The sequence below is a fragment of the Neofelis nebulosa genome, chromosome 10, assembly GCF_028018385.1.
Source record: "Neofelis nebulosa isolate mNeoNeb1 chromosome 10, mNeoNeb1.pri, whole genome shotgun sequence".
Lineage (NCBI taxonomy): Eukaryota > Metazoa > Chordata > Mammalia > Carnivora > Felidae > Neofelis > Neofelis nebulosa.
Genome location: NC_080791.1, coordinates 10,847,649 through 10,875,339, shown reverse-complemented (window position 1 = coordinate 10,875,339; position 27,691 = coordinate 10,847,649). Strand labels below are relative to the sequence as shown.

General features: G+C 42.3%; 1 protein-coding gene across 1 annotated transcript in view; it reads right to left on the bottom strand.

Annotated features, from left to right (window-relative positions):
* NCAM1 (neural cell adhesion molecule 1) overlaps positions 1-26,546 on the bottom strand; it is a 313,590-nt gene extending 287,044 nt beyond the window's left edge. Inside the window, exon 1 of the mRNA XM_058686744.1 lies at positions 26,220-26,546. Coding sequence (XP_058542727.1) covers positions 26,220-26,271 — 52 coding nt within the window. The 5' untranslated portion in view covers positions 26,272-26,546. The remainder of the gene's footprint in view (positions 1-26,219) is intronic.
* Between the last annotated feature and the right edge of the window lie 1,145 nt (positions 26,547-27,691).

Sequence of the window (27,691 nt, the reverse complement as noted above, 5' to 3'; positions counted from 1 at the left end):
TAATAAAGAGATGGAAAATGTCTGACTCCTCCATCAGACAGCTCCTTGAGGGCAGAGCCCTCTTCCTCATATTTGCTTCCCATTTCCTGGCATGGTGACTAACTACATTTAGTAGAAGAACAGACAATCTAATTTTCTTCTGAATAAATAAAATAGTAATAAATCTGTGAAATACTATAAAAGTACTAAATGACAAAATCACTAAATCATAAAAGTATTATATATGCTGCATTTTAATGATTATTACATAACAGCACTCTGAAAATTTAAAAACACCATATGAGCCATGCAGATAGTCCAATGTAGTCTTTTAAGACAGTTGAAAACATTCTTAATCTTTCTTCATTTGTGCATTCAAAAAATATTTATTGAGCCCCTACTATGTATGGGGCACTCTGCTACTCTGGGAATACAATGATGACCAAGAATTGTGTGGTATCTACTTTCTCAGAACAGCCTGGTGGTTGAGGCTAACAATCATGCAAACAAACAATTACAGTAGGATAAAGGACAAATATGATAGGAGTCCAGAGAGGTTATGGAAGCAGACACAAAGAGGCAGTGCCTAATCCGGACTTAATAGGTCAGAGGATACTTTCCTAGATGAAACTACACTTATAGGGGCGCCTGGGTGGCGCAGTCGGTTAAGCGTCCGACTTCGGCTCGGGTCACAATCTCACGGTCCGTGAGTTCGAGCCCCGCATTGGGCTCTGGGCTGATGGCTCAGAGCCTGGAACCTGCTTCCGATTCTGTGTCTCCCTCTCTCTCTGCCCCTCCCCCGTTCATGCTCTGTCTCTCTCTGTCTCAAAAATAAATAAACGTTAAAAAAAAATTAAAAAAAAAACTACACTTATAAATAGGAAACCAAAGAGATTAATAAGAATTTGCAAGGCAAAGTGAAGATTTCCTGCAGAGGTAACAGCCCAGAGTCCAGGCGTGGAGGTAAGAAGAAGTATGGCTACAGGCTACACAGAGCCCATGGGAGTTGGGACTGAAGGTGATGGGTAGGGACTGGTAAGGTTGAGAAGAGTAAGATAAGCCTGATCATGAAGGACCTCAAAGGGTATGTTAAGGAGTTAGGATTTTAATCTAAGAGCAGTATGCAGCTACTGTTTCTGAGGCCTGGGTAGAAGACATCACTTCATCAGATTACACTTGTTATAATATCTTGACTGCATTACAACAGTGGTTCTCAGATCGTGATGCCCAGATGGGCAGCCTCTAAATATGTTAGAGATGTACCCTGGGAATATGTTAGAAATAGACATTCTTGGGCCCCACTGCAAATCTACAGAATCAGAAACTCTGGGGGCAGAGCCCCGAAATCTGCATTTTAATAAAACTTCCAGGTGATTCTGATGCATAGTACAGAGATGGTAACTGAAGAGTAGATAAGATAACCCAGAGAAGGTGTAACAGAAAAGAGGGCCAAGGAGAGCCCTGGGGGTGGGGGGGGGGGGCCCTAGGGGAGGAAGAGATAATACCAATGTTTAAGAGATGGCAGGGGAAGTCAGAAGCATATGGAACTGTGAAAGCCAAAGGCACGAGCAGGTTGGGTCAAGTCAGTGAAGAAACTGGGTAAGTCAAAGACTGAGAAGCATCTCTCTTGGATTCAGCAATGATAAGGTCATCCGTGACTGGCAAGAGCAGTCTTAGTGGGTGGGGCTTAAAGCCTGACTGTGGCGAGGTAAGAGACTGGACATAATAGTTTAAGAGGGCAAGCGGCGAGGGAGGTACGGTATTTCTAAACTGAGGAAGACTTGGCCATGTTCAGATGACAGCAAAAAGGAGCCATTAGAGGGAAGAGTTGGCAGGGCGAACTCTCTAAGGAAGTGGAAGGGGACGTGACCCAGGAACCAGCTACTGGGAATAAGCCTTGGACAGAACCAGAGTCATCTCAGGCACCCTCACAGCATGAGGAAGGCAAAGATGGATGTGGGCACAGGTGTGCTGGGGAGAGAATTCTCCTCTGAGGGCTTCTCTTTCCTCTTTCAAACAAGAGGAAAGGTTATCTGCTGAGATGGCGGGGGGGAGGGGAGGGCGGGCAGTGCTCAGAGTCCAGACATGGCTCCTATCACAGGGGACAACACTGAAACATGGAAAATGAGCTGGGACAGTGAGTCCCTGATCTACAGGAGACACAATGGGACAGGACCAGTCAGACGGTGGCAGTGGAGACAGAAGGAAATTTACAAACTACAGAGATATTATGGAGGTAGAATTACCAAGAGTTGTTGATGGGTACATTACAGGAAATAGGAGGAGTGTGTCTAGCTGTGGAGGATTGGTCTAGACAGGGTGTAGAAGGTGGGTGGAAGATGCCTATTCACCGAGACAGTGAGCAGGCATCCTTATCTGTGAAAGGAGATAATATTACTTCCTTCGCATACAGCCGCTGGAACAGCTGATGGGAAAATACATGCAAAGAGCGAGTCTGCTACTTAGGGAAGCACAGAGCAAATGGTAGCTGTTGTAATTATTTCACTCTTATAGCAGAACACTTTGAATAGAACAAGCACTCATGTTTGCTGAATGATGACTGAATGAATGGACACATGAATGAAGAGGAGCGTAAACAGAAGGAGACTATATATTTTCGCCAATGAGACTATGATAGTTACTTATCAGACAGTGGCTTTCCTACTCTGTGTTGATTTTGTAGAATGGGGGCCTTTTTCCACAAGATAGGTTTCAAGTATTTAAAGAAATGGATGATGGTATCTCTCCTTTACTTAAATCTCATCTCCTTGCCTTGAGGATACAATACATGATCCAATGCCATTCACTCATCGTAACATTCCTGATGCACATCCATGGGCATACTGCCCTCACTGCTTCCAGCCCCCTCCCACCCTGATCCATTCCTTCCCTCTCTGCAGGTCCCTACCCACCCTGACTTCTCCTGGCCCTCCCCACCTTCCTTCCAGCTTCCAGGGCCTCCTGCACCATGCACTAGTCACCGACCCTTCTTGGCTTGACTCCTCCAAGGACCTCCCAGGGCCACTTTCACTAGTACATGCCCCCCCCCTTTTTTTTTTGTCCAAACTGCAGTAAATATATAACCTAAAACTTGCTGTTTTCATCATTTTAAGTGTATGATTCAGTGGAATTAATTATATTCAGTGTTGCACAACCAACACTACTATCTATTTCCAAAACTTTTCATCACCCCAAATAGAAGTTCTTTACCCATTTAGGCAGTAGCTCCCTCTACCCCCAGCTTCTTCATTATGCTGTCTGTCAAGGGCAGGAACTACTGTCTGTCTTAAGAGACTGCCTATTCTAGAAATGTTGCGTAAGTGGAATTGTACAATATTTGTCCTTTTGTGTTGGACTTCTCTCACTCGGCATAATGTTTTCAGTCCATCCATGTTGTAGCTACTTCGTCTCTTTTCGGGGCTAATATTCCACCATACATACATGTCACATTTTGTTTATCCACTCATCTGTTGATGGACACTGGGGTTGTTTCTACGTTTCGGTGACTGTGAATAACAGGACCGTTGGCTGCTGGGAACACAGGTGTACATGTATCTGTTTGAGTTCCTGTTCTCAACTCTTTGGGGTAGATGGGCGTATGCCTAGTTGTGGAATTGCTGGGTCATATCGTAATTCTATGTTTAGACTTCTGAGAAGCCCCTATGCTGTTTGTGATAAATATAAAAATCTCATGCTTACTTTAAGACCCGGATGTGTTGCTTCCCCTCAACCCCTCACCATGGACTCTTTCCCTTGAGAATCACTCAAAGCCTTAGCCCAGCTATTAAGACTGTTCGTGGTCTGGCCCCTCTGTCTCCCATTCCTCCTTTCCCTCCCTCCTCTCCTATGTTCTGACTATGGTGAATCCCTGTGATTTACCGATGGCTTTGCCTCTGCACATGCCAACTCTGCCCTTTCTCTCTCTCCTTTACCTACTCTTGCTGGAAGAGAAGAAACTGTTCAAGCCCTTCTGGACACTCTCAGGTCTCCCACAGCACCTGCTATGCACCAAGAGGGCAAAAATTACCACGATTCTGAATTGTTCAAAAGAATAAAATCCATTCTGGCATCTCTCAGCTCACATAGCCCGCCATCAACCAAGCCTATGTTGTATAAAAGCTCAAGCAAGTCTGAAAACAAAACTTCATTGGCATAAAATTTCAAGGCCAGACTACAGTGGGCTCTCCAAAGGAAGTTTCATCTATTTAGTTTAACAAAATTATGGTGTAAATATGTTCTTTTCATCATTAAAACACTACTAAATACCATATTCAACATTTTCTTTGACTCCAAATGTCTCAAGGAAAGGGATCACATCAATTTTAAATCTTTTCATTATGAAATTAGCATATATAGAATAATGCATAACATGATATACATGCCTTAATGAATTAACCTGAGAAACGCCAAGTACCCACCTTCTAATTCAAGAACATATTGTCACAGTCCCCCAGAAGCCTCTCATATGACCCTTCCCCTTCTTCCCTGTCAGGAAGCTAACTTTAACAGGGTCTATTTCTTTGAAAAATAAAGAGTTCCATCTAAATAGGCAACTAAACTTTATTAAAGAATAAAGCAAAGTTTTGGCTGTTATACATGGGATCTCATGGTATATCATCGACAAATGTGTTGGGTGATAGTTGGTGTTAATGTCACAGATCTGCATTTTATACCATCTTCTGTTCCATCTTTCAAAATAATTATAATTAATTTTAACAAATTAAATTTTGGCTTTCAGAGATTCCACTGTGAAAAAAAATCTATGGTTTGCTTATTTCTTTCCAAATGACAGTATATACTAGCTGGGGGGGGGGCTTTATCAAAATATAATTCACATACCATACAAATAACCCATTTAAAGTACACAATTCAATGATTTCTAGTAGATTCTCAGAGTAACACAACCATCACCACAATCTATTTTGATACATTTCATCACCCCAAAAAGAAATCCCTCACTCATTAGCAGTCATTTTCCATCTCCCACCAATCCCCTAGCCTTAGGTAAACACCAATCCATTTTCTGTCTCTATGGATTTTTCTATTCTGCACATTTCATATAAATGGAGTCATATGATATGTGGCCTTTTGTGACTAGCTTCTTTTACTTACAATGTTTTCAAGGTTCATCCATGTTGTGGCACATATTGGTACTCCATCCTTTTTACTTCTGAATAGTATTTCATTGGATGGACACACACCACATTTTGTGTATCCATTCATCAGTCAATGGACACTTGGGTTGGTTCTATTTTCTGACTATTCTTTTTTTTAATTTTTTTGATGTTTATTTATTTTTGAGAGAGAGGCACACAGCACAAGCAGGGGAGGGGCAGACAGAGAGGGAGACACAGAATGCAAAGCAGGCTCCAGGCTCTGAGATCTCAGCACAGAGCCTGATGCGGGGCTTGAACTCACGAACCGCAAGATCATGACCCGAGCCAAAGTTGGACAATTAACTGACTGTGCCACCCAGGCGCCCTGTTCTTAATGCTGCTATGAACATTCGTGTACAAGTTTTTATAGAGATATATGCTTTCACACGTGGAGGAATGAAATTGATGGTTCATATGATAATGCTGTTTAAGATCTGCCAGGCTCTTTTCCAGAGAAGCAGAACCATTTCCTTTCCTACCAGCAGTGTATGAGGGTTCCAATATTTTCACATCATTGGCGACACTTGTTATTATCTGTCTCTTTGATTATGGCCATTGTAGTGAGGGTGAAGTGCTATATTACCAACCAATGAGTCACCGATGTTTTGATCTGTATTTCCCCAACAGGTAGTAACGTGGAGCATCTTTTCCTGTGCTTATTGGCCATTGTATATCTTAGCTCTGGGTTTTCATAGATACCCTTTATCAGATTGAAGAAGTCCTCCCTATTCCTAGTTTGTTGAGTGTTTTTATCATGAAAGAACATTGCATTTTATCAAATGCTTTTCCGCCTTTATTGAGATGATCACGCAGTTTTTGATACCAGCTGTTTTTGTTGGTAAATAATTTTTCATACTTATGAAATCTATGCAATCCTATAAATGTGTAATGCATTTCATATTTTATTAAAGAGTTCAAATTTAAATTATTAACTATAAACTCTAAAAATTATGCCTACAACAAAACTTATGGGGAAGCATTTCATTAATGTATTTATTTTGGAAGAAAACTTTCTATGAAATCTATGTAGGGTCTTTTATGAATGGCAGAAACCATGGTGTGTTTTTGTTTTGTTCCCTTCTATTAGTCTAACTTCTGCTGTCCTACTTTTTCAAACTACATCTTGGCTACTTCTATTCTTTACAACTACAACTCAAATACACACTACGTCTATGGAATACTCACGTAAGCCCAAGTTAAACACAGTTTTCTACGCATGATTATTTCAGAAACCAATTCAAATAAAATACAAATGGTGATCAATCCAAGGATCTGTGTTTGACCATCAAACAACCAAATCCACACCTACCTAAGCCAAGTGGTGTTTAGTAAAATCTGTGTACAAGCTTTTAAATCAGTAGGCTACATTCTAATATCTAACAAAATCATTTAGAACAATAGGCTTTGTCTCCATGATTACACACAATCATTGTGTCAAAACACGTGTACACAGATAATGGCATATTCCCTCCCTTGTAAAATTTGAAGACTAATTGCAAACACCGTATACTGTGCAGAAATCTGTGAAAGATGCTGAAAACACGGAAGGGTTATTAGAGCAGTACCAAGTAATTTACTTCCCATCCAACTTATGTCCATGTTGGGGGTCTGGAAACTATAATAGCTCGCATGGCTGTGCCAGCTAGAGAAGCGGTTAGGATTACAAGATCAGAAAAAGGCTTCTTGAACATGTGTCCTACATGGTAGAAGACACACATGTTGAAAGTAGCTCTCTTATCCTGTCAGATCTTAGGAAAAGAAAGCCTCAGTAACATGAAGAACATTTCTACTGTTTATGCTCAATGTTCATATTCAACCAAAGAGTCTTAAAATACAATGAAGCAAAAAAAGGGGGAGCTGTTATTATTCAGGTTATTTCAAATATATCATTTAAAATCAATTGGGGGAGGGTGCAAATGCTCCCTGCAAGGCATTAACTAAATAAAATATTTTCTCAAAAAAAAAAAAAAAAAAAGAACTACCACATCATTTACTTAGGTGTGTATCATGCCTCCCCACTAAGACATAGCCTACTGAAATTCAGATTTTTTTGATTCATGTTGAGTTCTCCTGAGACTTCCAACACTGCATGTATTGCCAGAATTACAACTTAACTCTTTTGGATGCAAAACCAGCAGAGGTCCTACAAAATTAGAGATCTCTATGGGATGCAGAGGCCTCTGAGAGAGACCAGGCACTTTCTTCTTCACCCTAGCTAGTGGTCAGGATCCTGACTCACTGGGATCGCACCACAGGATTACAGTGGCCAAAAGGGACTCTTCTCCCACCAAACACTGCACTAATTCTCCAGCATTCAGCGTTTCCACTTGAATGGAATAAAAACCCTTTTGAGAACAACAATTACAATCCCCCCATTTTTTTTCTCAGGCGCACCATTGGACTTCTCAGTGCCCGCACAATGCAAATAAGGCAGGCTTCCTTTCACAGAGTGATTAGTATGCAAACACAGCCTGCTTTTTTAGTAGGATGTGAAGAACCACCAACAAGCTTTGCTAAACCCAGAGGTTCTACAATTATTTCCACTGTTTATTTTTCAACAGAAGATTACACAATAACACCAAGGCGTTAGCTCTAGTTTGCCAATATTTTGTAAACAATGACAAGTTAGATTTTTAAACCCTTTGTGTCATATTTAAAGCTATGGTCAACTACAGATTCTAATACATTAATTTTTTCCCCAAATCTAGGAAACTCAACTTGTATGAGACAGGATTTAAGCTCTACTTTCTTTTTAAGAAACTGCACTTCATTTTTCAACAGAGAATGATCCGTCTGGCGTGTACCTTTAGAAAGCTCGTCATTTTTAAGAGTTACTATCAATTCCAAAATAAGACTAAGAAATTACATTGTTATGGTACTCCATCCAGCTCATATGTACCTTTATAAACCTTGTGGCTTTCCAAATTATTGTTAAATTCAACAAAAACTATGTTTTTGGAGAAAATTAACTGAAATCCATTTAGCAAAATAATGCTACAAAGAAAATGGAATTTTGGGCCCCTGGGTGGCTCAGTCCATTAAGCACTGGACTCTTGATTTTGGCTCAGGTCATGATCTCAGGGTTCCTGAGTGGGAGGCCCTGAGCCCTGTGTTGGGAATCTCTCTACTGCTCTCTCTGCCCCTTCCCCACTCTCTCTCAAAAATAAATAAGTAAACATTTTTTTAAAAAAATATTTAAAAAACGGAAATGGAATATTTGCACTACAAATTATGTCCAGGTGACCTTAATCTTAAGATAATAACTTAAGAAGCATTTCCAATTGCATGGTTCCTTGGTGATTTTTTACTGAAATTGCCAAGAAAATGCAAACCTACCGGATAGGTCATTAGAGCTGCCTTAATAAACACCTTGCTTGTCACATTATTTTTGTTTTTGCCTATGTCCACCTACAGAGGGTTATGAAGAGATTCTAATCATACTACAGGACATTTCCATCTATTGTCTTAAACAACAACAATCATCAATGACTCAATTGTTTTGCTCTGGATATGAATTTTTTTAATCCATGTTTTAAATGTTAAAATGTAAATTTGGTTTTTATGTTCCTTTAAAAACATCTAGAGCAATCCTTTTTAAAATTTTTATTTATTTATCTTGAGAGAGAGAGAGAGAGAGAGAGAGAGAGAACGCGCTTGCACAGTCAAGCATGGGAGGGGCAGAGCAAGGGAGAGAGAATCCTAAGCAGGTTCCACATTGACAGCAGAGAACCCGATGCGGGGCTCAAACCTACAAAACCATGAGATCATGACCTGAGCCAAAATCAAGGGTTGGACATTTAACTGACTGAGCCACCCAGGCACCGCCCATATAGAGATACTTTTTAAGGTCTGAAGTCAGATACAGATAAGACGACTTCAAATTTAATTATAGTGAAAATATTTCAAGAAGAGATGTAGGTCAACAGTGATTATGGCATTTAAAAAAAAGTTTATTTATTTATTTTGAGAGGGGGGAGGGGCAGAGAGAGGGAGAGAGAGAATCACAAGTAGGTCCCACCTTGTTAGTACAGAGCCTGAGGTGGGGCTCAATCTTATGAACCGTGAGATCATGACCTGAGCCAAAATCAAGAGGCAGATGCTTAACTGACTGCACCACCCAGGCATCCCAATATAGTGATTATGGCTTAAATCAAACCCATCTCCTTGCGAACAGCCCCAACCCCCAGGACAAGTGACTCTGTCTGCTAATGAGGAGCTGCCTGTGACATCTGCACACCATCAGTTTCCCCCATCATTTCAGGGACATCAGTAAATCACTCAAGGTATTTGAGTTTCCTTGTCAAGTTCCAGGGTCCAACCAGTGCAAGTCACTTACACACCTGGATTCTCCAAACAGCATCAGATACATAACCAGCCCCACAGGTAACACCACCACATTCACTGAAGGTTTACATTATTCTCTTTTGTAAAAACTTTTAAATTCTAAATGAATGTGTAACAAAAAAGAAAAAGAACTGATTTATTTGTTCTGGTCTATAAACAAGCAAAACAGATGAAAGTGAAGTCTAAGTTAACAATGGAGTTCATCATTTTAAATCTCTCACACTGAGTTCATTAAAAGAGAATATAATTTTAAACTTACTTATCACAAACAAAAAGCTTGCTATTTAGAAACGTATACACAGGCTGTTGAGATAATTACACATGTTTATAAATTTTGTTTCCTTAAAATATCCCCCCACTACACATTTATTGTTATTGTATTTAAATTAAAGTAATTTAACTGTCTGACTTTGTGATAGTTATTCTCTTAATATTGCACAGGGCAGCAGAAATATAACATAGAATAATGTATTGATTTACACCCCAGTGACTTCAAAAGGATCTGTCATGAATATCTCTAGAAGACCAAATAATAAATGATTATACGGGTTTCTGGTTTAGACACAAAATACACGTAGATACCCAAATAAATTAATGTGCAAAATATTTATCTTCTAAAAAATATCCCTGTATCTAACTTAGCTGTGAAGAAGTATTTATAACAATAAAAATGTTCCTTTTATGAGAAGGGAGGAAGGGGAATGAACTGTCTACACGACCAGTTATCTTAATTGAGTCTGACCAATAATTTAAATTCTGATTCCAAAGCCAATTTAGCTCAAAATGACCTCAAATTGTAATCTAGGGCAGTTAACGGACTCATTTTCAATCTCTTATCTTCAAAGAATACCACACGATGTCCCTTTTTTGCTTCATTATGACAGATGGTTTTCTTTAATGAAAATTTTAAATTTTAAACATGTCATGCATAACTTTAACTTACATACACAAAAGGGGGAAATCGGAGAAAGGAATAAATAATTCTTAGTTATCTTTTTCTGACATTTCAAGGTTGTCTTTGGTGTCATTCCAAAGGAATAAATATTACAAATGTAACCAAAAACAATTTAGAAAGTGGTCTAGAATTTTTTACAAAGCTACCAAATACATTCATCTTGTATCTCCAACTTGCCGCCCAACTACATGGAACACTGGAGTTATTCCATAAATACTGGATTAAATGAATGTTTCTAATAAATGTTCCTGCTACCCAACAAGGCTGGGACACAGCCATTTGCAAATGTGTTCATGAAACTGCTCTTATTCTGGTTCACAGCATCACTGCCAAGCCCTGTATTTATATCCAAGAGATGTGGAGTCTCAGGCCACCCTGGAATCTTTGAGGACTTCTTAGTTGAGGAAAGGTTCTTCAAATAGAACAACCTCCTCACAGCTGGCCCTAACTCCCTGGATTGTCAATTCCCTCCAACATTCATCTTCTTAGGTCTTTGCTTTTGATGCACCCCTGGAACATTAACCTTTTCCTTTAAGAATTCTGTAAGCTTCAGGGTGCCTGGGTGGCTCAGTCAGTTAAGTGTCCAACTTCAGCTCAGATCATGAGCTCATGGATTGTGGGTTCAAGCTCCGTGCTGGGCTCTGTGCTGACAGATCAGAGCCTGGAGCCTGCTTCAGATTCTGTGTCTCCCTCTCTCCGCCTCCTCCCCCACTCATGCTTCGTCTCTATCTCTCAAAAATGAATAAATGTTAAAAAAAATTAAAAAATAAATAAATGAACATTTAAAAAAAAGTTCTGCTGGCATTCTTAAATCTCAAAAATGCCCTATTAGAACATGTGAGAGGAGAGATTTCAAATGTGTGCTCTGGCTTGTAGCAATTGTGATCCTCCAAAGAGGTCATCAGAAGGTTCTCGCATGCTGCTTCAAAATTCAAGCCAACAACCCTTCTCATACCACTAACATCAACCCAACACACATGCACACAACTATAAGCTGCAGGAGGCTGAGGGCCCTGTATCTCTTCTCCCATGCTGAATTCTTCTTCAGTCAGGAGGACTGAATGTTTATTAGCTGGAGAGGTTAAATCCCAGGGAATTTGCTCTTGGGGAATGCCAGGCATTGTTGACAGCAGAAGTGCCCCCACTAAAAATAGAGGGATTCAATGAAATCTTGACTAGTGGGTAAAATACTCTCAAACCATTCAGCTCAGAGAAAAACAATAGTTAGATCTTTAGCTCATGGGCTGGAAAATACTGGACTCTCTTAAACTGATCAGCCCAAGAGAAAATGCATGTACTAGTGAATGGATGTGGACGTTTCCCACCCATTGTATCAACCTGCAGTGAAGCCCACCCACACAGAGACTTCCCAGAGCTTCTCACTGTCTCACTCCCAGTTACCAATAAGTGGCTAAGGACCACTGTAATTTGAGAAATAAAATGAAACAGTATGAAACACAAGAGGAGATATTAAAAGATGATAAAGGGGAATTCAGAGGATAAAGAGATAACACAGGATACAAGAATATTTTTCTAAGTTTATTTTGAGAGAGGCAGAGATAGTGCAAGTGGGAGAGGGGCAGAGAGAAAGGAGACAGAGAATCCCAAGCAGGCTCTATGCTGCCAGGGCAGAGCCCGACATGGGGCTTGAACTTACGAAACCGTGAGATCATGACCTCAGCCCAAACCAAGAGTTGGTGGTGGCTTAACTGACTGAGCCACCCAGGCATTACAAGAAAATTTTTCTAAAATACTCAGAAATATAAAAGATATTGTACCAAGAAACAAGAAGAGGAAACTACCAAAAAGACAGTCAGACAATAAAACAGAATTCTTAGAAATTAAAAACATGTTAGCAAGATAGAAAATCCAATTTGGCAAGAAGCTGACAAAACTTCCCAGAAAGTAAAAGGTGGAGAGTTTCAAGGACAAAGAAATGAATGTAGGAGAGAGAAGACAAAAGGAAAAAAAAATTAGAGGAGCAATCTAACTTCTGAATAAGAGCTCCAGAGAAAAGAGGAAAAACAGAGATATGAAAATACCAAGTAAATAATGCAGGAACATTTCCTAGCATAGAAAAACATGAATTTCCAGACCAAAATGGCCCACTGAGAACCTACCTCCCATAAATAAAAGCAGACCTACAACAAAGTACAGCATTGTGAAATTTCAGAATACTGTAACAAAGGGAAGATCCTAAGATCTTCTAGATGAGAAATAAATAATTTTTGTACAAAACATTACAAATCAGAAAGCATTAGATGTCACAAATGCAACAATGAAAGCTAGAAAACAAAAGTTTTGAAGGAGCAATACCTTCCAAATCCTTGGAGACAGCAATTTCCAACCTGGAGAACTGTATATGAGGCAAATATAAATTAACTGCTGCAAGCATAGATCACCAACAGTCAAAAGTGAAGAATGAGAATAAGGTCTAGGATATATGCCCTCTGAAGATGAAAGAAAATAGCCACATTTGAACATATTGACAGGGAATTTACATGTCAGTCTGAGAGGTGGATAATGAATTAGTGATAGGAATATAGAAAACTAAGCAAAGAAAAACTAAGGCCATCATAAACTTCAGGAAAGACAGTACATTATATAAGAAATGAAATAAAATCATATAATTGCTCAATGCTCAGCTGTGAATAATATTTACATGGTCATAATAATGTAAACATTAAATATTGTTTAAATCAAAAATGGAAAAATTGTTATATTGGGAGGCCAAGGTAAAGGAAGTAAGGGGGCAGAGAGTATTGTACGAATACTAAACCCACAGAGAATAAAGTCAATAAATAATGCCTGAAACTGACAAAGTAAGAAAGTATAAATATGGACATTAAAAAAGGTAGAAACAACTAAATGAATAGAAAATGGATGCTTCAGGGAAGTCAAAATCAGAAACAGGAAGGATAACGGAGGGGTTAAGAAAGGGTACTAAGGGTTGAGGCAGGGGACTAATGTTTCATGTTTTATAAAATGACTTAACTTCTTAAACAATGTGCACATGTCATTTTGCCAAGAATAAAAATTAAATTTAAGAAAGGGAGGAATTACAACCAATGAATTCTAATTGCTTGAATAGTTAGGATCTTTAATCCCAATACATACGTACTATAATGTAACGGAGAAGAGAGAGAGAGACGCTGGCTGACACAACTTCTCTTAATGGTAAGTAAATAGCTGTGGAATTCAAGCAGAGCTGAGAGGCTATATATAACAAGGTCACTCTATAGGAATGAAATATGAAATATCCTTTGTCCTAAATCATTGGGGATTAGAATGTCTCATGATGCTTTTTCCATATGAGTAACACTAATTATATTACCTTTCATTCCAACTTACCACTGGTGAAGAGAGTGGTACCTACATCTATGTCTGTTTCATGTTTGCAACTATACAGAGACTCCTTGAAATCATACCTCCTTCATTACGTAGGACAGAGCTGAATATGAAAGACACATGCTCCAAAAACTAATCCATATAAGTTTTGCCTGCTGCTTGAATAGGCCAATAGTTGGCTCTTCCAAATGAGGCTTAATTATGAACACCCATTATTTATGCTGCACTATGTTACAGACATTCCCTTGGAACTTTGTCATGTATAGAACTTTGTGTTCTTAAATCTGTTTTTCATAATTTTTCCATCCATTCAAGTTACTACATCTTCCTACTAGTATACTACCAATATACCTAATAGTCATGTTTCCTTGATTCTAGTTTGAGTCTCAGAGCCCTTCTAAATGTGGTAGAAGCTAGGAAATTAACTAAGAATATATGCACTCTTTCTGGGGGAAAAAAAGGCTAAAGGACTTCCCCTATGGGTCAAGGGCATACAATTAAATGCATGGGCTTTGGGATATCTATTTTGGCTATCCAGAGGCATCTTTCTCTTACTTCTTCTTTTTTTCCCTTATTCTTCATGCTTCATGTTCCAAAGATTTAAGGATGCCAGACAAATGACTTCCAGATTAATGACGTGTCACCAATATGATCTTTAGCAGCAACCATTTATTTAAGTACACTAAATTTTATGGCTCTACTATTATGGTGAATTGACAGGTTTAAAATTAACCCTATGCAAATATAAAGGAAAACCTATATAAGCCAAGTTGTTTTTTTAAATTCTACTTTTTTCAAAACCAAGATCTACCAGACTTTGCTTCCAACGGAGTTGAAACAAACAGCTAAGCAATCAGCCATGGTGTTTCTAACTCAGTTGCAATTCATGGTGATCCTGAACTCTCAGAGAATGAAAACTAAATGGGAAAAAATGTGATTCTAATTATAATCAATACTTAAATCCAACACTAATTGTATACCCCTTCACTGTGAACTTTAACAGAAAGAAGGAAAATGGGAAAAAATTACTGAGCTTACTCTGTGCCAGACAGTTGCATAAATTACCTCATTTCATCCTCACAATAACCCTATTAGGCGGGTATTATTATTCCTGTTTCACAGAGAAATAAACTGAGCATTGGAGAGATTAAATAACTGGCTCAAGGTCACAGAAAGCAGAAGACCCAGGGTGCAAAATGCCAAGTTTGATGTCAAAGGCCCCTGAGGCTCCCCCTACAGTATGCGCCACTCTATAACACTACAAGGAGATACTAAATTAAGAAAGGAAGATAATGTGTAATTATAACTCAGATCAAAGAGCTTGTGCTGGATTTGCATCTCCTCGTGCTCCTGACAGCAGGTCTTTAAGCTTCCATGTTGCACCCTGAATCCAATTCTCATACAGCAACTGCAGCTTAACTAGCAACTGGCAGCATCTCACACCGACGAAACGGACACTCGGAGACGCAGTATGAATAAAAGAACATCAGGAGTCAGACACGCCCATGTCCCCTCTTTTGCCAATCTCACAAAAACAATGCAGCCAATTTGTGACAAACTGAACAAACTTCAAAAGGTTTTGCTATCAACAAACCTTTTTTAAAGGTATAGAATAAAGGTACAGATATCATGGGCAATGGTGCGAGAAAATAAAATGGTGTCTAAAAATTATCACCTACTATGATAAATGAAACCAATGGGGAGAAAACCCTCTAACATTATCCTCTTCTTCTCAGGTGACCCCATCCCGTTGTTCTGTGAAAGGTTTGTTCATGACCTGGCTTTTTTCCCTTGTGCCCAGATGGCCCCCCAGTCTGAAGCCTTTCCCCACCCCAACACCCCATCCTTCCTTCTTTGTGGTCAAATACCCTGGCTATCCACTCCTCCTCTGTCTTTGGCTCTGAGAATGTGAATTTCACTACCCAACTAAACTTCTCTAAGATCCCCACTCTCCTCTGATCCAAACCCCCAGTTTTCCACTTATGCCTCATCTTTCTTACACACATATCCACTTTTAACGACTACCGCCCACTTTTTAATACAGTATTTATTTTACAATCTGAATACAAAACAATGTATGCTCATTAGAGAAAACTCAGATGGTACAAAAAAAGGTGTCTTCTTACAGTCTTAGTGAATGACAGACATTTTTTTAAAAAACAAAATCAGTATTATATACACCATTTGTTTCCAACTTTTGTCCACTTTATTCTTCTCTACCAGGTGTTCACACCACTAGGCTCTGGTCCCCACCCCCTTTTTTTCAATATCACTTTCCAAATTATGGACAAGATGCCATTCTAAATGCTACATAAAAACTACAACATAAATATTTCCGGGTGTAATGAAGATTGCACAATACACTGATTGTAATCTATGAGGTCTTCTCTCCACTGGAAAGGAATACAAATACAGACTACGATGATCCCTCAGTCTTCTTGGTACCCCGCTCCCAGCTGGGCTCCTGCATCTTCCTCCCAAACATGCAACACATCACCTACCTCATCTATGCTTCCTAGATGTAAAGCAAAATCCTGACTACAAAGCCTCCAGCTGTCACTATACTGGGAAAAATTCTCCAACCGCCCTAGCGCCCAGGTAATTTTTCCTCTGCCTCTGAAATCTTAGCCACATATCTGCCTTTAGATGCTACCTGGTACTCCCAGTTGCCTTTTCATTCTCCACTAGATAGTAGGCTAACAAAATATTGTACTGTTGAGTTTTTGGAGCTCTGTTGTACACCTGCAGCTAAAAGACTGCATAGATGCCCAGCAAGTATTTCTGCTGTCACTGCTGCTCCCTATGTCCTTAAACCATTAGGTATCTGCCCTATACCCTCTCTGCCCCACAGAATGGCTTAGCCTCTGTCTAGTTCTATATTCCTCTATCTATGACATTATTTTTTATCTGAGCCATAATTAGATGTTTTCCATCACAACTGGGTCAAGAAAAGTTTCACAAAATACTTACCCTTGCTACAAAGATACATACTCTCTTTTCCATTCCATTCCATTCCATTCCATTCCATTCCATTCCATTCCATTCCATTCCATTCCCTCCCATTCCCTCTTTCCTCTATTTTTCCCTTCCTTCCATCCTTCCTTTCCTGGTTTTTCAATGCTGGTGGAAGTCTATTTGAATAGATTTTACCACTCACAGTTGAAAATACTGACCTAGAAGTTAAGATACCAGGACGCCCAATTTTTTTTTTTTCTAAAACCTAATCTATGTAGAACTGAGGTCTATTTTTCATTCAAGGTAACGCCTTTTCTCAATTTCCCCATCCTGCTGACAGCTCCATGATTTTATTCCCTTGGGTTTGCAACTTAAAAAGTTTTCTCTCTCCCAGTCACCTACCATTTTGGATCTATCATCTACCCCAGATGAGTCATTTGTCATCTCTAACCTCTCAGCTGTGTGCCTTTTTTATCCTTATCCCAAACCACTACAAGTGTACTTCCTAAGATTATCTGTTTTACAAACTATATCACGGTTGGATTCCTTTAACAAGCCCCTCTGGAACATAAAAATTTGATTTTTATAAAATTTTATAAAACTTGATTTTTGTGTAGCAAAAATCCTTTTCCTAACACTATTTGGTCCAGCTACAGAAACTAACACCCCCTCCAAGTACTGCAGTGATCCCTACCAGTTTCCTCCTATTTCTCTATTAATTCAAAGCTAGCATCAAACACAGAGCCTAGAACAGCAGATGTTCAAGTGTTATCATGGAATATAACCTTAAATATTTTAGGAAATGATTTCTCCAACATCCCTCTCCTTTGTCTAGCGTTTAAGATTTTAATAAGACCTGGCCCAATCTCTAGTCTGCTTTCAATGATCTTGAAGACCGATTCTCTAGCTAGACCCATGCTGTCCTACAGAGAAATGGGTCCTCTCTCTCTTTATCTGTCCTTATGCCCATGAGGGTCCACATCAAATACCAGCTTGTCCACACCTTCCTCTGGACATTAAAACGAACCGAGATGATGAGACGATTTTTGTCTTTCTTAACAATTCTCACAATTAGTATTTGCCTCCTTCTTTTTGGCAATGATTCATACAGTACCGTTCATGATTTCCTAACTGAACTAAGCATTTCCTCCCCAACCATCTGAATGCTTCTGTAGGACTGGTATGGTATTCTTGTTTTCCCCCTCAGCCTCCAGGACAGAACTTTGCACATCATATTCACAGTACACATATTTCCTAAACATTTCAAAGAAAACCTCCGCTCAAGATGAACTTTTGAAAAGCACATATTGAGCGCCAAACTTGTTTTACATATGAGATTTTATTTAAGCTCACCAAAATCCACAACGGAGGTGTCATGATCCCCATTCTACAGACAGAGGGAGGCAGGCCCAGAAGTGCAGCAAGGTACAGAATGTCACTTACAATGAGGGCACTCAAACTAGACTTGTCAGACCCAAAGCTCTTGGTTTGCCCCTCCCCCCAGTCACCACTCCCTCACTTCTGGCAGACGCCAAGCAAATTCACATCCTGATGCTGTGTGTATTCAGATGGTCCTCACTTCAGAACATGAGAAGATGGAGTCAACTATGCACGTATGGTCCCAGCTTCACCCCTGTAAACTACTTAAGATTTTCACGGCCTCAGCTTCTATTTCAAGACCTGACACAATCTGGCCTCACAGAAATTTTCTGCCCCCCTAATATTGGGCCACTTCTCCCCAAGCACCCCCATGCTGTTCCCTCAGCATCACCCTATGCATTCATCTCTCCACCACCTGAATCACTTCTGCTTCCTGCTCCAGGGACTGGAGGCCCAGGCCCAGCTTAAGGGGGTCCGAAGCAGAGTTAATGGCTTTCTCCCCTGTGCTCCAACGGTGTCTAATTCATGTCTATTTATAAGGATGGCATGTCTGTCTCCCACACTACATGGTGAACTCCAGAGGCAGAAGCATAGCTTCCTCGACCTTATAATCTGAAACCCAAAACAATCTGGAAGCAACTTGGCCTTGTCAAGATTTCAGGAAAGTTTGCTGAATTAAATGGAATTTACGAATGTGTGTTGTGATTCACTGTTTGTTGAATTAAGTAGTCAATCAACCAGGTCTCAAATGAGAATACCATCTGTTCTTATTTCACAGAGTTTTGTAAATGTCAACTCTTCACCCCACCCCAACCACACAAAGGTGGGATCCCTGCAATAATCTTTTAGAGTATCCTGTTCCCGTCCTTATTTTTTTTTTTTTACCAGAATATGGGATTATAACTATTACATGTATGTTACTGGTTTAATGTCTGTATTCCTCCACACTTCGACTGGCAGTTCCATGAACACAGAGACAACGTATGTTTACCACGGCATTCCCAGAACACCGTACTCAATAAATCTTCCGTGAACAAATGATATGAAGACTGGATGATAGAATGCAGAGCAAAAGTCTGGGACTGTACGATGATGATTAAGACATAATTATGGGGATTATCGATGCAGTTTTTCTCCTTGTAGATAGCTAACACAAAATCTGAGTCTCTTTTCCAACACAGCATATGTCTTTAGTTGGCAAAAATACTTCCTGCCCTGCCAGTAGGGCATTTATGTCTGACTCATTTGCATAATAATAGCAATTACTTTATTTTATTCCAGATAGTAATTTACAAAAATATAAGCAGGGAGAAATATTAAATCAACTCAAGTCTCACTTAAGATTTTCTGTAAAATAAAGAGGTCAAATGGCTTCTTCTTTCTAAAAACAATTTTGATTTTGATGTATGATTCTGATCTTCAAAGCACTACACAAACAACCTTTAGGAGACACGTGCTTGACAAACCGGAACAGTCAACCTATTTCTGAAGCAAGTGGACTCAAGCAGACCGAAACACAGTTGCTGGCACTAGGGCAGATGTCTGCAGGGCCCCCACATTACATGGGCTCCTTCCAAGGCTGTGTGGCATGGGGACCTGCCGACATGTTTTTGTTTAATTTTTTTTTTTTAATGTTTATTTTTGAGAGAGAGAGAGAGAGAGACAGAGCATGAATGGGGGAGGGTCAAAAGAGAGGGAGACACAGAATCTGAAGCAGGCTCTAGGCTCTGAGCTGTCAGCACAGAGTCCGATGCAGGGTTCGAACTCACAGACCGCGAGATCATGGCCCGAGCTGAAGTCGGATGCTCAACCGACTGAGCCACCCAGGCGCCCCAAAGCCAACATGTTCTCATGGTCACTAAATTTTGTGGAAGAGTTTTTTATTTTCCTTAAACGGGGCCTTCAAAATTGCACATCCTTCAGGCACCATGAAACCCACATCAACCTTTGTGCTGATGGCTTTCAGCCTTATAAGGAGAATCACTTTTCTCTCTAACATACTCACAAGCAACATGACAGTGCAGGCATTTTCAAGATTTTTTAAAGTCAAGCTCTAGTCACTGAAGAAGTCATGTTCTCATAATATCCTTCTTTGGGCCATGGAAAGAGCACTATATATGAATATTATGTTTTTCTAGATCCATATACACCACTCTTTCTCATCGATAAACACGGCTCACACGCACTGAAGTCCTGTGATCTCTAATATATTCACCACTCTAACATGGGGGCACTGTTAATTTTGCCATTTTGCAGAAGAGAAAGCTGAAACTTAGGGAAACTCTAGGGCTTGCCCCAAATCGGATGGCAAATAAGGGATATGTACAGCTGGGCTTTCAACCTAGGGTTGTGGGCCGCTCCCTCTTAAACTCTATGTGATCCTACCCTCTAGGTTTCTTGCAAGCAGAAAGTATTCCATCTCAGTCCTTTGAAATTCCCCACAGAACTGGAACTCAATTAATATATTTGATCAACGGTTGGAGGGAATACCTAATGTAACACAATCTCAAGTGCTGTGACATTACTATAGATATTCCTAAAGGATGAGGTAATCAGATACCAAGGCCTGTCACATGTTATCTCAAGGATGACACCGACAGAAAACAGGCCAGTGTTGGCAGCTACCAATCAGAAAGTCCTGGGTGAGAATACAGAATGGAATAGAAAGAAGCCTTTCAAGTCCTATCAGCGATGCGGTCTTTGAATTCAAAGGAAAACATATTTACATACATCTGGCAGAAAAAGAATGCACAATAGGTACATTAAAACCTTTTCTCCCCCCGCAAAAAAACACACATACACAAAACAGAGCAAAGGGCTTATCTTTTCAGTGTAGTCGCGTTTTGGTCTCCAACTGCTCCAACCGGAAGCTAAATTAATAGTGCAGGAAGGTAGAAGTGTGTCATCCTAGCTGAAAACAGTTAAATCAGTGGCTGCGTGTAGACAAGGCCTAAAAGCGCCTTAACTGTAATGTATGGAAACTGCCAGAAAGGCTGCCATTTGGCACACAGACCAACATCAAAAGGCAATGACCCTAATGAGCATCTTCAGCAGACAGACAGCATTTCAAAAGTGCGAAATGAAAGGGCATAATGACACCACTAGCAACGCCAAATAATTTACATCCCTTTACATCAGTGAATGGTTTTAAAGGTTGGCACCGAGAGTTAATACTGATAACAAAAAGGGCTAAACGTGACATGACTGCGACCTTCAGATGGACTTCTGGATGTTGTTGCCCTACTGTAGTAAGCACGTCGACCTGTATTATCAATGACTGTTTCACTACGGTTGTTTCCTCATAGGAAAAAACTCTGGGCCTCGTAGACACCTACTCCGTAGGATTCAGAGGGGTCCCTGGGCATCCCCCTCTTCCTAAGAGGGAGTCTCTTACACTATTGCTCAGAGACCTATTTCAAGACATGTATGAAACTCTCTTCTGAATTTTACTCATTTCTCCTCGTTTTAACTCAAGGAACCTTAACCTTAGTCTTTTTTATTTCAAAACTCAAGTACTCATTATTACTACATAGCCAGTTGATTCATGGTTCCAATCTTGTCTGATTTGGACCCATTTTTAAGTACTAGTAAAATGCTATTTGTAATTTGCTGCCCTTTCTTTTAAAGATCCAGATGTTTCTTAGCTTATACATTTGTCAGAACACTACACTGAGGAGTTATCAGTTATGGAAGTGACATTAAAATATTTATCCTGACACCATGAAATATCTGTGGGCTCTAAGACTCAATACTTAAACAGTACCAGAGAGCCTTTTCTGCATGCCTTTGTCTCCTCTCAGGCTGCCTGTTCCCAGAAGACTGGCAGTGGCAGGTGGGACCCCATCTCTCTCCACCCTGCCGACTGCTTCTGCTCTCCATCACCACAAACCCAAGATTGGCAGGGAAAGTCCATACTGTTCTTTAGCAACAGGTAGTCAATCACTCATTTCGCACAAAGACAGGAAGGACTGTCTGTAAAATATCTTTGGAGGTCTGCCAGTAGCATTGAAGTCACTTTCTGTCTGGAGGGCAGCCACGGTGCTTTAACACTGAAGACGTAAATATGGGGAATTCATCAAACTCCTATTAAGTAGAGGCTTTGTCACCTTAAAAAAATTAAGTGGTTGGATCAGAAATTCCCAAGTCCATATTTCATATTTCAAGCAGTGTAAAGTTTATAAGATGCCGTCTATAATTTAAAAAACCAAGTTCCATAGCAAACAAAAACATCTGTCATGTGTAAAGATTAGGTTTTGAATGAGAAAATGGTGCTATTTATTTTGAGAGGCAATTAAGACCTTGTTCCCTGTGACAGAAAAATATAGATACAGATTACTTACATTAAACTACATATTACCTATCTGAGGAACTCGATTAATGATGAATGGACTCCATAGAGAAGCACTATGCAAAACTCTTAGAATTACCGGTTTTCATGTGACTAACTGCTCCCTCTGATCCGTCGCCTTGAGTAAGCACCCACAGCCCTTGCTAAGACCACACCCATACCATTATTTTTGGGTTTGGTGGGGGGTTTGCAAACAATTACTGCCTTAATTCTTGTACTATCAAGCTCAAGAAACAGTTCACCAGTTAGGTCAACAAATCCTTAGTTTAAACAATTAGCAAAGAGACTCGGATAAACCTCCTTTATTGAACAAGATTATACTCTGCTATTTTCTGCTATTCCAGTATTACTTCTAAAAAAGTAGATCCTGAGGAAACATACCTGGGGAAAAAAGTCAACAAATTCAATCTGTTGAGGGAAGAAGGGGGAAGCTTCTTGAAAAAGTGACTTTAAAAAAATGTAAATTTTTGGACTAATGAAAGCAACATGATTGGTAGATCTTTAGAACCTTCACAGCAGGAATAGTAACTCAAAAACTATTAAATAAAGGACAGGCCACACTTCCACACTGTCTGCGTTATATTCTTTTTGTGTCTACCTGTGTTAAATTTTAAACAAATTCGGAGTTATTTCCAGTATTTTAATCTATGCTAATATTTGTCGAAAGAAAAATTAACTTTCTGGTTTTGGGATAGAGTCGTGCAACTTCTTCCACATTCTTCAGTACAACTATATTATATTCAGTTGCATTTTGTTCAGAAACACACCTTTCTGACCTTCAAATAAAAATCAACAAAAATAATATAGCTCGGCATAATTGTACTCACAGCAAACCTGACTGAAACACACCTTGATGATTCATTTAGTGAGGGATGTTGTATGTACTCATATACCTACTAGCTGCCTTCTGAGAGGTAGCAAAGGTGTCCTTTGTTCTTAATCAGTGCTACCTTGTTAGAAAACCAGTCACTCCTACTCATTCCTCTACTCTAGCAAGTAAAATTGGAAGAGGATTGTAAAATTGCCAGATAAACACGACTCAACCATTCCAAATCATTCAATTTTTCCACAAAACATCCAGAACTGCTGTTAGAATAAACTCAAATTTGCTGTGTGATTCCGCAACCTTTCACCTTATTCGGAAAGAGCAAAAGATACCAAAATGAGACAGGCTGCAGGACTGATTTCCTTTGGTGTTAAGGGTAGCATACGTTGTATTTAAATTTTCATACGCACTGTATAGAGCGCGGAGACTGAACTACCACTGTCCCTGAAAATACATTTGAGGAAAAAATAATAATTATGTTACTATTATAATAATTATTACTACGTATACACATTTACATATATGTGCGTATGTATATATAATACTGTTTTTATTTTCACCCTGACCCTTTGATTTGAAGGCTTCGATTTTTTTTAACTGTGGAATTATCAATATTTTAATGGAAAATGATTTCTCTTTGGAAAACCGTTCAACTTCTTTCTTTTGTTAGGCAAGCTTGTGTGCGTTTAGTGTTCTGCCTTGTCCCCATCCTCACAGTCCTAGGGCGGGACTGAGGCCGCTTTCCCTCCAGGGAACACTGATCAGAATGCCACCCTTGCCTGGTCAGCCACCGCATCCCAATCCGGGACTCCCTTGACGGGTACGAGCCTGCGCCTGCCGGCACATCCCAACACGGAAGGTTACACCCTTCACGGTGGTGGAAAGGTTGGCCAGCGATCCCTCCCAAAGGCCCCCCAAAGAGCAGGTCTCCATGACCACGCCCCCACCTCGAGGGGAGACCAGCCGGCACCACAGAAAAGGGCAAGCCCGGTGCGGCCCCGGCCAGGTGGCGGAGGGACCAGCGACCTGCCGCGCGGGCCGCCCGGCGGCTGAGGGTCCCCTCAACCCCCTCGGCCCCACCCCCAGCCTCGCCCCCGGCCCGCAGCAGGCCGGTCGGCGCACGCGCGAGTTGGTGCTCCCAGCCACTGCGCCCTCCCAGGCTACAAGCTCGGTCCGGGAAGACACGGTCAGAGTGTGCACGCTGGGGGGCGGAAGGGACGCCCCGGGGCTGCGTGACAGAGGCTCGAGTGGGCGAGCATGGGCGGGCCGGACCTCCTGGGGGCACCTGGGCTCCATCTTCTTCCCTCCGGGCTGCGGGGCGGGGTTTCTCCTGGCGGGGGGGCGAGCAAGACCGTTAGGCTGGAACACCGGGAGACGGTCCTGGCAGCTCTGGGCCGCCACCCGCGCCGCAATAAAAGCCTCTCACGGCTTCCCGCCCAGCCAGCCTCGCTCTGATTGGTCGCCCTGGGAAAGGGACCCGAGTTGGCTGGAGGCGGTGGCCGGGGCTACTCCCGTGCCGCCAGGGGAGGGCCCGCCCGGAGCGCTCCCCCACCCGGGCTCCGCCGTCTAGGGTAGCAGAGACGGCACCTGGCAGCGGCCGCCGGGACTCACCGTCCCCTCTGCTCTGCTCTCCCCCGGCGCTTCCCGGCACACGCCCCCCTCCCGGAATGTGCGCCCACCCCACCCAGCTCTCTGAGGCCCCTGATCCATTTCTTCCTCCTTCCCGACCATCCATGCCAGAGCGCAAATCCCTGGGTGGGGTGTGGTGGGGTGTGGAGAGCAGCTGGAGGGGACGTTGGGCGAGCACAGAAGAATCTCCCAGGGAGGCCGGGGTGGAAATACCCTAAATGAAATGAACCTCCCTCCCGGCCGGCCACCGAGGTTTTCTGGGCGGCGGCGCAGCCCCCGCCACCCACGCGGCAGCATCCCTCGATTATCTCCTCCTCAGCTCCCTATTGTTCACACTTTGCTAGATTCAGGAACCTCGCCCAAAGAAAGGAGGCTAGACGAGCTGCTGCGGGTGGCTACCTGCCATTCTTCTCGCGCACCGTGCAACACGGGGCTCGCGGTGAGTGTGAAGGCACACGCGCGCGCGCACACACACGCGCACACACACACCAGGCAGCCCGATCACGCCCTCCTCGCCCTCCGCCCCTCCGCACTTCCTCCTGTCAAAACGCGGCGCTCGGCCCTCCCATCCCTCCGTGCTCCCGGCCGAGAGCAGGCTTTGCAAGTAACCAGCGATTTGGCAAATGAAAAACTAACGTCATATCGACGGGGGTGCAAGAACGGCCACACAGCCCTGAGATTCTGCCCATTTTCGCCTCGTTTTGCAAACCGTTATTCAGTCCGGGCAGGAGGGGGGGGGGGGGCTGGGCGCGACGGCGGCGAGCCCCACTTTATTAGACCCAGGGAAATAACGATGGGGCAGCCGCCCCGGCCTTATTGTTCACTCTTCCCGGGACCGGGGCTCACGAGCCCCTACCCCGCGGAACCTGAGCCCGCGCAGCAGCACCTCCGAGCCGCGGCAACCCCGCCCCGCCGCCCGCTTTGGGAAGGAGCGCTGCCCAGCACCGGTGCGGCCACAGCGTCCCCGGGAGCGTCCCTGTCCCCGGGAGCGTCCCTGTCCCCGGGAGCAGGCGGCTCGGCTCCCGCGTTGCGGGCACACAAAGTGGGAAGGGCGGGCGCGCCGGAGGCGCGTCAGGGGCTCGCGGCGCTGGTAGGCAGCCCCGGTCCGGCGCAGCCCCGGAGAGCGCAGGGCTCGGCGGGGCAGCAAGGGCTATGCGCTCCTTCCTCGGCTCAACGACAATGACCACCCTTAGCATTCCACGTAAAGCCACCCCAAATACCAGTGTCCTCGTGGGAGGAGGAGGGGGGAAGGGGCGATCAGTACATCAGACTGAGAATAATTATAATTTCAAAATGTACCTGCAGTTCCCAGGAAAAACAAAGTCCAGATGAGATCCTTAGTTTGCAGCATTGTAATCTGCTGGCTGGGAGGGACGTTCTTGCCGCGGTAAATTCTGTGTCCCCCCCCTTGCAGAGAGTGTGGACGGCGGCAGAGCCACAGACCTAGGGGCAGACAATTGCCAGGCTGAGTATGATTATTTTTGCAGAATTGTTTCCTGCCAGCGGCTTGCCGAGCTGCGTTCACGCGCTGATCGGAGAATGAGTGACAGTCCCAGCCTCAGCACACTCGCAACTCGGAGATCCTTGCGCTGGCCCGGGTTCGCTTTGATGGAACTGGGGATGGGAGCGGGGAGCGGGGGGCGGGGGGGGGCGGGGGTGAGAACCTCACTGTGTCCTTCCACCACGGCGGCCACAAATAGTGCCGAACATCAAGGAGGTAAGAGAGACAGGGGAGGCAGATGCGGCCGCCTGCAAAACACGGCCTGGAGCTGCTGGAGGAGTCGGGCTCTTTCTCACGCAGTCTTCAGGCAGAGCTGGGATTTCTTCTCTTCACACTTCTCCCCCACGCCTCCACGGTCCCTCCTGCCACCCAGCCTTCCTTAGTTGGGAAGGTGGATATTTTAATAACCAGCAAATAATAAATACACAATCTTAGGTTTGGTTAGGTTTTCAAAGTCGTCCAATCTCTCCATTTAGATCCTAAGATCTTTGAAACAGGATAGCTTAGGACTTTTTTTTTAAGTGCAGGAAATTAGAAATTTGGAGAGGGATGGAGATAGACTGCTAGTGCAGGGTTTTGCTTTGGGTTTGTTTGTTTGTTTGTTTGTTTTAAACTGGCTATGAAGTTTACTCTCCCACAGAGTGGCAACAGATCTTAGGGGAAGGAGGTGGGAAGCTACTTAAGTTCGAAGAAAACGCAGATGTTTGGAAGGAATTTCCAGAAATAACCGAAGGAAATGTTTTCTTGTTTATGAATGCTGAAATCTGTGGTCTCTTTAGGAAGATCACTGGGCCTTTTACGTAGATTTTATGGTACAGGCGAGATACTGGATATTAATTTTTTCTTATAATGGCACAGAACCTCAATTCTTAAAGCTATTCACGTAGGATATCACTGAGGTACGCACAGAGGGTTTCAGTTAATCTTACAATTGTATTTTATATAGAAGACGGTGGGGGAGCAGGGGGGAAATAAACATGTCTCAGCACCTGAGCAAGGCTTGAGTGTTTAAGAAACAAAAGCTGAGGAAGAATCAGGAGCACAAATTGCTCTAGATGCTGGACTAGCTTATTAGCCCAGCACAGTGACCCTCCCAGAGGAAGGCTGCCACGTTCAAAGCACCAATGCATCAATATTACCAAGTACTCCCTTTTTCTTTAAAGGTCAGGCTCTCCATAGTTGTACTGCTCTTTAAAATCCCATCCTCCACTAGCCAAACAGCCAATCTCCATTACCAGAGAGGGTGGTATCTCCTTCCTGTCTCCTCCCA